The sequence below is a fragment of the Equus asinus genome, chromosome 4, assembly GCF_041296235.1.
Source record: "Equus asinus isolate D_3611 breed Donkey chromosome 4, EquAss-T2T_v2, whole genome shotgun sequence".
Lineage (NCBI taxonomy): Eukaryota > Metazoa > Chordata > Mammalia > Perissodactyla > Equidae > Equus > Equus asinus.
In genome coordinates, this window is record NC_091793.1 from 17,468,661 (window position 1) to 17,481,751 (window position 13,091).

The 13,091-nt window shown below is 61.3% G+C and overlaps 1 protein-coding gene across 10 annotated transcripts in view; it reads right to left on the bottom strand.

The window, feature by feature from the left end:
* PRR5 (proline rich 5) overlaps positions 1-13,091 on the bottom strand; it is a 55,276-nt gene that overhangs the window by 7,670 nt on the left and 34,515 nt on the right. For all 10 annotated transcript variants that reach the window (XR_011502540.1, XM_070506738.1, XM_044778091.2 and 7 more), the window contains 3 exons: positions 11,229-11,309; positions 5,502-5,550; positions 4,095-4,152 (listed from right to left, as the gene is read on the bottom strand). Coding sequence is in view for 9 of the 10 variants with exons in the window: in XM_070506738.1 (XP_070362839.1) it covers positions 4,095-4,152; positions 5,502-5,550; positions 11,229-11,309 (188 nt within the window). In the remaining variant the exon portion in view is untranslated. The remainder of the gene's footprint in view (positions 1-4,094; positions 4,153-5,501; positions 5,551-11,228; positions 11,310-13,091) is intronic.

Below are 13,091 nucleotides of genomic sequence, written 5' to 3' on the forward strand. Positions count from 1 at the left end.
TTCATCTCCGTCTCTCCCGATTCACCCGCCAAGCAGCTGAGGAGTCCACCCAGCCATCCTTCCCTCCCGTCTGTCCATCTGTCCACGTGCAGAGCACCCACACTGTGCCAGGCCCGACACGGACCAGTGAGGGCCCAGGCAGCTCCATCAAGAGACAGAAGGCAGGACACTGAACAGCAATTACGAGGACGAGGGCGAGGGGTGACCGCACTGGGCAGAGGAGGAAGCCGAGCCTCCGAGAGGTTCAGGTCTCTCCCTTGAGAGGCTGGGTCCCCGCCACCCTAGGCGGCCTGAGGTGGGATCTGGGGACTCAGGGAGACCCCGTCCAATAGCAGCAACATGTCTCAGGTAGGAGAGTGGAGAAGAGAGGGTCAGGCTGGGAGGGCTTCCTGGAGGAGGTGCTATCCAAGCTGATTTGGGATGATGGCTTTGCCAGGCTGACTGACACCCTTGGCGTGTGAACCACGAAGGCAGATGTGTAGAAAGCAGACTTCTGGACAAGCTCTGCAGGAATTTCTGCCAGCCCTGGGGAAGGAGCCATCCTCGGGGGGATGGCCAGGGGACAAGGGCACAACTGAGGTGCCCAAGCTGGCTCTGGGCGCCCCCAGGAAAAGCGCAGTGCTGAATGGTCAGTCCCTCTGCCTGGACTGACAGAAAGCTGGGGGGAAGGGCGCCAGGGTCCGGGATCAGCAGCCCCAGTGCCTGTGGCCAAGGCCTCTGCTCCTGGGCGGGGTCCCCCTTGGAGCCAGACTAGCCATCAGCCGGAGAGAAACGGGGTGTGGTGGGTGTCTCCGGGCACGGAGGGGAAAGCGCCACAGGCTGGCCGGCCTCCCAGACTGGCCTGCTCACGCCTCGAGGTTTCCACGGCAACGCGGAGGCTGGACAGAGGCCTCGGCCTCTCTCCTCGCCCCTCTCGGGCCCCAGAAAACCCCAGGGCCGTACAGGCGCCGGGCTTGGGGAGGGGGCCGGCCTCGTGCACAGCACAGCCCATCTGCTGGCACTGCGGCTCCCTGCCCTGCAGCCAGCGCCCATCCTCCCGGGGCCACACTTGGCTCTGGAGCCCAGGACGGGCGGGTGCTCAGCGCGCTGGGAGCTCTGTCTGCACAAAAAGGTCCCTTCAGGTCCCCGCTGTGTGGGCAGACGGGCGGCTCTGAGCACCGGCCCTCCTCCAGCCCGGGGGCGGAACCACCACGGGAAGCAGGGGCTGTAAAACCTGGGGCCGGCCCGCCAGACCCGCTGGCTGACTCATGGCGGCACCCACCAGCCAGGTCCCCACTGGGCACGGTGGTCTGGGGGGGCGGGGTCATCAGGGGTTGCAGAGTCAGGCGGCAGTGCACTGAGGCCCGCTCTGCGTGGCGGTGGGACCCCAGGGAGTCCCTCAAGCCGAGCCTCAGTGTGGCCCTCTGCAGAACGGGCGCTTCAGACGTGCTCCCAGGCCCGGGGCTGCCAGCTGCCACGCGGCCAGTCTCAGTGCTGGCCGCTGATGGGTGACCGGCGGGCCCACAGGCGCTGCGTCTGTGCCGAAGCACAGGGGACCCAGGCAGTGGCAGGGACCCTGGGCTGGTTCTCCCCCAGGGGTGGGTCTGTCTGTCTGCCTGCCTTCATTTAGTTCGAGAGCCCTGAGGGCCCAGGTGCAGGCCCCGGAGGCCGGAGTGAGCCAGGCCGGTGTCAGCTCAGGTCTCAGCTCATCGTGGAAAGACCCCAGGGACAGCGATGACCACAGGGCCTGGCTGCAGCCAGAGCTCACTGCTGTTAGCTGTCGCGACATGACCACCAAACCTGGACTTTGGATGCCGTCCCGGGAGGGAGCCTTCACCTCAAGGCTGGCCCCCAGGCTTGCCACCCCCAGGAATCGCTCTGCTCCGGAGCTGACGTCCAGGGCCTCACTGGAGGCTGGAGGGAGGGGCAGGTGGAGAGGGTATGAGCTGCCCCATGTGGAACTACCCGCCCTGCCCCCAGCAGAGGCAGAGGCACAGGCGAGGCCATGGCTACTCATAGATAGCAATCTCAAGGAAGAGCTCTCCCTGAGACCCAGAGCGGGTGGGAGTGGAAGGGGGAGGCGCTCACGGCTGCCCTCCCAGCGTGCGGCATCAGCTGCCGTTCCCACTGCACAGCTGAAGGGGACCAGATGGCCTCCTGCACAGACCACATTTTGAGGTCCTACTCCAGGACCACTGCCTCCATGCAGCCCTCCCTGACCGCCAAGGTGGAACTAGCGTATCCTTCCCCTTACCCTGCCATCCACGACACTGGACTGTCACCGTCTGGTCCCTGGTGGTGTCTCCCCTGCACTGTGGGCCTGGGTCTCCTCCATCTCTAGGTCCCCAGAGGCCACCAGGGGCCTCACAAGTACTGAGCACGTAGATGGGGCCAGTCCAACCCCACAGTGTTAACTGGGGATACTGAGGCCAAAGGGAAATGACGTGTCTGTGGCAGGATGGGAACTGGAGGCCGGGCCCTCTGGCCCCCACCCTGGGGCTCCGTGCCTGTCCCTGAGGCCTGGGGAGGTTGGCCGGGGCTAGCCCTCCCTGCTGGGTGGTCTGGCGGATACGGCCGCTACAGGCAGGACCCTGCTGGGCCACACAAAGCTCCCTTCTCCCAGGGTCCCGGCCGCCCTGGGCCAGGCTGGTGGGAGGTGCAGACACTGCTGGAATGCGGGAGGCAGGGGAGGGCGTGGGAGCCATCTCCACCAGGTGCCACACCCTCACCGCCCTGTCCAGCCGGGTTCTGGGCTGCCTCCTCCAGGAAGCCTGCCCAAAACCTGGCAGCCTGTGCTTCCCATTGTGAAAGGAACAGGGCATGGGCAGCTCGGGGTTCCTCCAGAGCCCACCAGGCTGCCAGGCCTCAGTCTCCCCCTCCGTGAAATGGGCTGACACCCCTTCCTTCGAGGTCCGGAGGGAAGACTTGAGAAGGAATATGGAGCAGAGCGAGAAGAGCACAGGCTGCCACATAGCAGCCACGTGGCCTGGGCAGGTTGCTGAATCCCTCTGTGCCTCGGTTTCCCCATATGTTCAGTGGCTCCTCCACAGGGTGGCTGGGGGAGCCAACGAGTTAGGAGACGGAGAGCACGCAGAACAGTGTCCAGCACACAGCAAGCACGTGCCCGAGGCCCGGTACACAGCAAGTACTCAACAAACGCTCCTGGAACCTGACCCAGTGCAGGGCCTGAACCCACAGAGCAGGCCCTCAGCAAAGGCGCACACATTTGCGCCGGGTCCTCCTGTAACCTGACTTCCCCTGATGCCACTTCCCTCCGGTGAGGAGGCGCACCCTGCGGGTGTCGGTCCACGGACACGGGGGGCCCGAGGGAGCCGGGACCTGGCTTGTCCCGCCAGGACCGAGGGCCCGGAGGAGGGAGACAGCGGTGGGTCAGAACCCCGACTGCTGAACCCCGACCCAGGCAGAGGCCCACTGGGACTCAGGGGCCTCCGAGGGCGAAGGCGTGTGCACTGCGGTCAGGCTGACCAGGGTCTGAGTGCCACCTCCACCTCTGCCTTGCAGTGCAGCCACGGACGAACAGCCTGTCACCACTCTATCGTCCCCCGGCTGTGACATGGGAACAAGGACCCGAGGCCTCACAGAATGGGTGGGAGCATTACAAGACAGACTTGCCCAGAACGCCCTGCGCGGCCCCAAACCCCGTGAGGCCGCTGCTCCCACCCAGGTGGCAGCTCCCTGCTTCGGCTGCTTCCCTGGGGAGAGTCAGGGCCGCCTCTGCCCTGGCCCCGCCCCCTCCAGTCCTCGGAGACCCTGACCGGGTTCCCTGCAGCCAGAAGGCCCGTGGGCGTCGAGTCGAAGCGGAGCATCTCCCTGACGTCTCTGGTCCCCCTGGGCCCCAGCAGACTGGAGGGCAGACGCTCTCCCCAACAAGGGCCCCTCCTGGGGCTGGATCCCAGCCCTGCCGCCCCGAGCATCATTTCTGCCCCTTCTCGGCCCTCCAAGAGCCCTGGGGGCCCAGCAAGGCTGGCAGGGCCATGGTTCCAGCAGGCACGCCTGCAGAGCCACCATCCTGGGGCACCAGCCACGGTACCCGGCAGCCACACCAGCAAGCAGGTGGCGTGGCACATGGTCCCCGGTGCAGGGCTGCCACTCACCCTCATAGAAGCGGATCTTGTCCCGCAGGATGACCATGCCCTTTGTCAGCAGCTGGTTCTGAAAGACACACAAGAGATGCCGTGACTGCCCTGGGGCCTGGCGGGAAGGGCCCCTGAGTCTGCCAACAAGCAGCAGATGCCCAGGCGGGAAGGGACTCACAGAGGTCCCACAGCCCACCTGTGGAGGACACTGACAACTGAGCCCGCAGGAGTGGCTGCAGGGACGAGCCCTAGGAGACGGGCCAGGACTGGATCCCACGATGAGGGGGGACTTTGAAGGAGAGAGGCCCAATGACCGAAGGCCTTGCTTGAGAACGGCCATCACTGACAACCACAGAGCTGCGCTCGCTGCCTGGGGCATCTCGGCTGAGGAGGACACCGTGTGGTCTCTGCTCCAGCCCCGACAGCCCAGAGGGGGAAACAGCCCGTGTCCATGACAGATGGATGGATGGACACACAAAATGGGGTATGTCCATACTGGGGAATACTACTCAGATGTGAAAAGGAATGCAGTGCTGACACAGCTAGGACATGAATGAACCTCTGAAATGCTGCTCGGTGACAGCAGCCGGACACAGAAGGCTGCATGCTGTGGGTTCCACGGCTATGAAACACCCAGGACAGGCTGACCCAGGGCCAGGGCTGTGGGGTGAGGAGCGGGGACTGAGTGTGGGTACGTGGGGCTCCTTTTTGGGGAGATAAACACGTTCTGGAATCAGTGGTGATGGTTACACCACTCTGTGAACACACTAAAAACCACTGATCGTACACTTTAAAGGGGTGTGCCATGGGGTATGTAAATTACACCGCAATAAAGCTGTCAAATTAAAAAACCAACCCCAAACCCACGTGATGTGCCCGGGCAGGGCAGGCCCCCCGCTCTGAGCCTGGACAAGGACGTCCCTGCACGCCCCAGTGTTGCCCTCGCCCGTCCTGGCTGTGTGACCTCGGCAGGGCCTCACGTCCCTGAGCCCCAGCTTGCCGTGTGTTTGCCGACTCTGCAGGCCTGTTGGCCAGACGGGATGTGACAAATGTAAGGTGCTGCACAGCCTGGGACCGAGGGGCCTCAGGGACGCTGACATCTTGCTGACGTTGTCAACACGCAGCTCAGGGCACTGAGGGGTAGGGGTGGCAGATGACCCTACACTGATGTCCCAGGTGGACAGCTAGTAACAAAACTAACCCTGAGGCCTTCCACATGCCAGGCACAGTGGAGAGACCTCCCCTGCATCTTGTCACTTAACCTTAACAACAATCCACATCGGGTGGATGAGGAAACCAAGTCACGAGGTGGGGGAGTCCTCGGATCTGAGTGCTCCATACACCCACCAAGAGAAAGTGACCCCCTGTCCTTTCCGGGCAGCTCGGGAGCAATTCCGGCCCAGCTGGAGAGCAAAGACCACCCACCTGTAGGTACTCGGTGAAGAAGGACCCCAGCTCTGTCTTCAGCAGCTGCCTATGGGCGGGAGGGGAGACGAGAGTGAGGGAGCGTGCGAGTCACAGACCACGTGGCGGGCCCCAGGGCTGAGGGGGAGACCACCCGGCTCGGCCCAACATGACGGGTGGGACGTCCCCGTCCCTGAGCTGCAGGGGGCTGGCTGGCCTGCACACTCCCGTGGTCCACACTGTGGCTCGTCAGGTGCCCGCCCCCATTTTGCACAGGAAGAAGCTGGAGTCCCCAGAGGGAACCGAGGGCCACAAGCATCTCACACATTCTCCGGGTGACACCCGGAAGGGCTGGGCCCCCAACGCCCAGCTCCCTCTGCCAGGTCCCGGAGCTGACAGCACATCACAGCCACCCAGCAGGGCCTTTTCATGGTGTTTCCTCCTTCACTCTAAGCTCATTCTGTCTCACCAACCCAGCAGCCGGTGTTGATGGTGGTTCCTTTTCACAGGGGAGGCGAGAGAGGCTCAGAGAGGTCAAGTGACTTGCCCAAAGCCACACAGTATGTACCAAGTTGGGATCTGAAGCTTGTCCTTGGTACTCATGGTGACAATTCCTTGCCCCACACATCCACAGGCTGAGAGAACGGTGGGCGCCATATTCCAGACCAACAACAGCCTGAAAACACCTGGGCACTGTCAATGTCAGGCCTGACACAACCTCCCCAACAGTCCTTACGTTCTGAACCAAATATTTCAAAAACCTCAATCAGAAGCCGATCCTGAATGACAGGAGTCCTTGCTTGGCAAGGATCCCATAGACAGGAATTTCAGCGAGCACCATTTCACGATTTTGTTAAGTAACACCTGCCCCCAACACGGCTCAGAAGTCGGTTACTCTGGCACGTTATCTGCGAGTATCTGCACACAGCACAGTCTGCTGCCAGCTCTCCAGGCCACAGGTCACGACACAGGGGACAGACGTGCCAAGGGTCAGCGACCAACCCCGTCACTCCTTGCAAAGTCAGTCTGTCACTGGTCCCTGCGCATCTGTCACTCATTCACGCACGGGCAGCAAAGTGCATAGCTCTGTTGCCTCCTTGTCTCCCAGGAAAAACCCAGTGACATTTCCTAGAAATGCAAGAGCACAGAAGAAGAGCACACGAACATGCAGCGAACAAATGAGGAGTGGCAACGCCGACCGAGCAAACGTCGTTCAGACTGCTCATAAGTTTTTACAAAGAAATAAACACTTCTCCAATTTTCTAACGTTTTAAATTACAGTGTACTGGGTGACATACTCACTTTACTATCTTTTTCATCCCCCCATACGTTTATAGCCAACAGGGACAGAGCCTTCAAGATTCTGACGGAAGTTTTTGAAGATCATGGAGCAACCGTCCTTTCCCAGTTGATTAATGAGATCGCTGTACACAGTTTCCGCACAGCCGTTCAGGCAGGGCCCTGCGACGCCGTGCAGAGGGACTAGCTGTATTGTTCAGAAGAAACACGTTGCAGAAAAAGCCGAAACAGCGCTTGCTTTCTGCGGGCCACCCACCTTTCCCGCCTGTCGTGCCCGGGAGTCAGAGGGTGACAGTCACTGGCTCCTGCCTCGATCAGCTCTCTCAGCCTTGGAGCTCTGTGTGTGTGTGTGTGTTTGGGGGGGGGGGCCATGGAACTCACTCCCCCCACACCCCGAAAGCAGGTGCTCTGGTCCTCTAAGGCCTTTTTGGGGCGGCTGCATTTCATCTTCCTGGCGGAGCTGTAAGCTGCACCCCAGTTCAGGACGGGCTGCCCCCACCAGCCCTGTGGGGGTGGGGGTCTGGGAGCTAAGTGACTGCACAGGTCAGGTGGCCTGTGCAGGGTAACCAGCACCCCAGCTGCTGCGATGGGGTGGCTCCTGTGTCCTGACCATCAGTCATCCCTGGGGCTTGGGACTTCCGGCAGGACCTGCAGGTGCACAGGAGATGGGGTGGGGGTGAGAGGAGGGACCTGCTCCCTGAGTAGCTCTCAGTGGCCACAGCCAAGCCAGGCCGGTCACAGACCTCGGCTCACAATACCCTGACGGGAGGCACTGGTGCCCCTGTCCTATGGACGAGGGAACCGAGGTTCAGAGTAACAGCAGGTGACTGGCGGCAGCCCCACAGCCCTGCCGTGCCCATGGCTGGCAGCCTCAAAGCACAGGACTGACGTCATGTCACAGCCCACCGCCAGCCCTGCCCGACAGTGAAATTAACAGGGGCGTGCACCAGGCTGCACTCCGCCTGTGACAGCAGTGGGGAGGAAGAGCCGACCGGTGTGAAGTCAGGGACCCTCTGTGGTCAGCCCCCCCCCCCCAGCAGCTCCTCCCTCCTCTCCCACTGTCCCCAGGGCCCAGCCATCTTAGGGCCTCCGAGGACCAAGCCATGAGTGACCTCGAGCTACTGTGGGATCCCCATGTCCAGGCTGAATCTATCTCAAGATCAACACCTGCATGACAAAGAGGCCACTCTGGGCAAGGCCAGAGAGCAAGGAGCAAGGAGGGAGGGTCTTCCTAACATCCCAAGGCTGAGCCTGGGTAAGTCCGCTCCACATGCTGCAGGCCAGAGGGCAAACCCCTCCTGCGTCTGAGCCCCACACCCTCATTGTGGCCTGAGCCCTCCCAGAAGGTGGAGCCGGAGCGTCCAGGGGGTCCACTGGGATCAGAGCTGACCCTCAGCATATGCAGCTGGTACTCAATAAAGCCCTCCTTGCTCTCTCCCCTGCTCACAGTTAGTGACCATGAGTGTGAATAGTGACGAATGAATGAATGAAGGTCTCCGTCAGGGCCGAGCAGACCCTCAGCTCCCCAGGGCTGGAAAACAAGGAGTGGTTCTGAGGGAGCCCCTCTGGGGCGGCTTTGCCCCACTGCTGCTGCCCGTGGGCACCCCGCACCTCCTGACAGCTCCTCTCAGCTCACACGCCACGAGCCCTGGGCAGGGGGAGGGCTGGGCCGGCCGGGATAGTTCCTCCACCCGGGAAATCTATGATGCAAAGTCTGTCCATTTCCGTATCTTAGAAGAAAGGTGGTCAAAGGCAGGAATGAAGAGAGAGGGCTGGACGGACGGACCAGAGTTCATCCAAATGAACACGAGCGAGACTGTGACAGACTCACAGGGTGGGAGAAGGATGTGCAAAGTGGTACCCAGAGAGGGTCTAGATCCAGGATATATAAACTTATTACAACAGTAAAGACAAATAATCCTATTTAAAAAATGGGCAAAGGAGGGGAACAGACATTCTCCAAAGAAGATACATGAAGGGCAATAAGCAGAGGAGAACACGCTCAATGTCCTTAGTCAAAAGGGAAGCGCAAGGTGAAACCACAAGACAGCACTTCACACCCACTAGGACTTTCAGAATTAAAAAACCGGAAAACAACAAGTGTTGCTGAGGACGTGGGGAGCTTGCTGGTGGGATGTACAATGGTGCCGCTGTGGTGGAAAACAGCTGGGCGGTTCCTCAAAAAGGTAAATGCACAGTTACGATATGAGCCAGCCATTCCAGGCCTGGGTACGGACCCGAGAGAGATGCAGATGCACATCCACACAGAATCCCGGACACGGACGCTCACGGCAGCCACCTCACAACGGCCACAGGGAAACAACCTGAACGGCCACCAACAGAGGAACACGTCAAGAGAATGGCGGGTTTTCTGTGCAGTGGACTACGTGGCCTTGAAAGGACTGAATTCTGACACACGCTCCCGCACAGATGAACCCCGAGTACGGAGTTCTCAGTGAAAGGAGCCAGACCCAAAAGGCCACACACAGGTTGAGTGGTTCCACTTATGAGAAATCTCCAGAACAGGTAAACCCACAGAGACGCAGGGTTGACTGGTGTTTGCCAGAGTCTGTGGAGGGGGATGGGCAGTGACCGTGCAGGGGTACCGGCCTTTGGAGGGGCGACGAAATGTCCTGGCATTAGACAGTGGAGATGGCTGCACAATCTTGTGACTATACTAAAAACCAATAAACAGGACATCTCAAAAGGGTGAATTATATCTCAAAAAAGGAAAATAAATAAGATTGGGAAATAACAGTGTGATGGCTATCCATCAGTCCTGTCACTGTCCACCATCCCGGCCCTCCCCATGCTGGGGTACAGCCCAGGGACCCCTCCCCTCAACCTCACGGACCAGCCTGGAGAACCGAGGGAAACACTCAGACGACAGTGCAGTCAGTGGCTCCAGTCACAAGGCTCTCTCGTGGGATCACAGCTAATGACCGATTATGGATTTAAAGCTTAATTAAATTCACTTAATTTAACGTGGCCACATGACGGAGAAGAGCTGGGGTTCAGGACTGGCCAGGGAGCCGTCCTGAAGGACCCCCAGGCTGAGTCCAGCTCCACCGACCAGCCCCGCGATCGCGAGCAACCCACCGCCTCTCTGTGCCTCCGCTTCCCCATCTGTGAAATGGAGATAATACGGCACCCACTTCCCAGGGCCGCAGCGAAGGTGAAGGCACGGACAGCTCGCGGCACGGGGCTGGCACAGAGCAACCCCACCGGAAAGCCGGTTGCTACTACTTAACCATCCCCACATTTACTTGAACTGGCTAAAAGCAGCCGTCCCCAAAAACCTAACCGGCCAGGAGCTCCTCGTCTCACGTCACCCCCGGCCTCTGCCCGTTTCTTGGGGGAGGAGCCCAGGCCTGGCGAGAGGAGCCCGGGCCCAGGGCGGCTCCTCTGTCCCCCGCCCCCAGCACACACCCTGGGTTTCCCCGTGTTGCTGTTTAAAGCCCCAGCAACCCCTCAGGCTCGTCACAACGGCTGTTCCCTAAGCAGAGGCGTGTTAGGAAGACGGGACTGCCAGGCCCCACCGAGAGCCCTGGCGGCCCCCGGGGCTAGAGGAGCTCGAGAAAAGCAGGACCCCTGGCAGGTCACATATCCAGGGCCTGGGAGAGGCAACAAGCCCCTGCTATGTGGCTTCAGCCAGCCCCTTTCCCTCCCTGGGCCTCAGTTTACCGTCTGTAAGGGCCCCTTCAGCTCTGTTATACTTGGGTGGGGGTGGGAGTGCCACGTATGAGAATGTGGCCCCCTCCCGATGACCGTTTGCTCCCGCCCTGAGCTGACGCGGAGGTTTGCTGCCTGTGTTCCCAGCAGCTCTTTCCACACAGGGCCAGCGCAGCACAGGCCAGGGCAGGAGGGAAACAGCACCCAGGTGGGGAAGGCCTCCCGGTACAACTGTGTGATCTGGGCAAGTCTCTCGACCTCTCTGAGCTTCAGCCTCCTCCACTACAGGGCAGGACTAACGCAGCCAGCCTTGCAGATTCTCTCAAAGCCCGTCGTCCTGGGCTCCTTCACAAGTGTTCGTTTCTCGGCCACGGACAGGAAAGGAGGGGCGTTCGGCCGGGCTGTGATGGCTTTTCCGGAATGACACTCCCGTCATTAGGCAGGTGGGTCCTTCCTCTTAACAGAGTAAATATCCTTCATGATACTGGACACCAGCGGGACGGGGGCATTATCTTGAGCCACTGTCAAGTCCCACCCTGCTTCCCCTGAAAATAAGTCCTGGGGGGGGAGGGGACGGGACCTGCCAGGCCTGAAAGCCACGTAACCAGGGCCTGCGGTGAAGGTTCCCACGGTGGCCTGGTGGTCACTGCCCACTGTGGCTCTAACGGTGGGCCCTCAAGTGTGGCTGGTGGATTGCCAGGCCCCCCACCCTGGCACAGCTCTCCCGCCACTCACGGACCCAGGCCCGGGCCAGGACCGGCCAGGACGGTCACTCACCGGACGCCTTCGTTGAGGCTGAAGAGCTCCTGGTCGGGCAGCCCCTTGCGCTGGAAGACGGCAATCACCCCGTTGTGGATGCTGCGGGGAGAGAGGAGAGCTGCCGGCCCGAGGCTCGGGGACCCCGCCCCGCGCCCAGGCCTCCCTTCTGCCGCCCTCTCCCGCTCTGCTCCTAGAACAGAAGGGGGCCGCTCAGACACAGGGCGCCCAGTCTCTCTTAGAAGCAGGCGCTGGAGCTCAGGGACCGGCCGTCCCTGGGGGACCCTGGCCACACCAGAGCCTCGGTTCCCATGTCGATCCCAAGATCCCACACCTCCAGCCCCAGCCTCCCCGGAGCTCCGGGCCTGAGTCACCTCCTGGCCCCTTTCCAGGATGTCCTGTGTACCCCGCACACGCTCTGCTGCCAAACCTCGATGTGTCACCTTCCCTGCAAACTCGGCTTCCCTTCCCGTGCTCGTGAACTCTCCACACCTGGGCCAGAAACTAGGGGGCACCCTCTCACTGCCTCTCCCTGCCTCTCCCACCGCCGAACATAGCCAAGTCCAGCTGGCTTCCTCACCCTGTGCTTCAAGGTGCCTGTGAGCTGGCTCCTGCTGACCCTCAACCTCCCTGAGCACTGCACACCCCTGTTATCTGCACCCAGCCCCACTGGGGTAGCTGCCTCAGGCCACAGGGCCTTGGCACATGCCCTTTGTGCTGCCTGGTCCTTCCCCTCCCCCTCTTCCATCTACTTCCTTCAGATCACAGGTTGTCCTCGGCGTTTACAGCACTTGTCAGTGTGTAACCGCAGCTTTACGTCTTATCTGTCTGGTTATCTGGTTTCCACCATTGTCTAGAAACCTCGAGAGCACAGGGCTGTGTACTGCTCAGGACTCCGTGCCCAGCGCCCGGCTCAAAGGAGACCCTGAGAACCATTTGGTGGAAATTCATCCTGCTCTCTCTCGCCCTCCAGATCCAATCGACCCTGAAGTCCCACCGTTGCAGCCTCCCACCGTTGCGGCCTCCTGGACCTCTGGGTTCACGCCCACCTCCCTGGGGAACTGCTCTCCGCTGCAGCCAGAGTCCGTCCTGCCTAGGCCCTGCGAGGCAGCCACTGCCCTGCAGACACAGCCCGAGGCCTGGATGCGGTATTCGAGGCTCGTAGGGAACGGCCCCTCCCTGCATTCCGGGACAGCCTACGTTCTAATCACACGGAGTGCTGGACACCGTGGGGGGGGGGGGGGGCGGCACCCCTCTGGGTCTTCGTGCCTCCTGCCTGGAGGGCCCTTCTCCTCCCTGTTTACTAGGCAAGCAGCTATTCATACTGAAATCTCAGCTCAGAGGTCACTGCCTCCAAGAAGCCCTCCTGACCCCTCCCTTCCCCCTGCAGACTCATGTTCTGGCACTTTGCTGATTCATTTTCCTGTTAGTGCCCCCGCCCCTTCCCAGTCACATGCACCCAAGGGGAAGAACCAACCAGAACCAGGTCTGGACAGTGGGACCCCTTCCACCTGGGACCCGGTCGCTGCTCTAAAGCGTGCCGCCACAGACCAGCAGCCACGATTCTTGGTGTGGAGGGGACAGCTGGACACGTGCTGCTGTTCCCATCACAGAGCAGGAAGCAGCCACGAGCTCCAGGTGCCCTTGTCTGCCTTCATCCAGCTCCACCCTCCCCAGCGACATGGACCGGCTGTCCACTCTGCAAATGGGGACACTGAGGCTCACAGAGGCCGAGTCCCCTAAGCCCTCGCCTGTGAGGCCTCCCACGTGGAGCCAGGGCTGGGCAGGGTTTGCAGGGCCCCAGCCCCAGCGGGTGAAGGAGGCTCTGAGCGGTGCGGGGGTGCGCGTGGCCTTCAGGGCCGGGCCCGGCCAAGAACCAGCTCT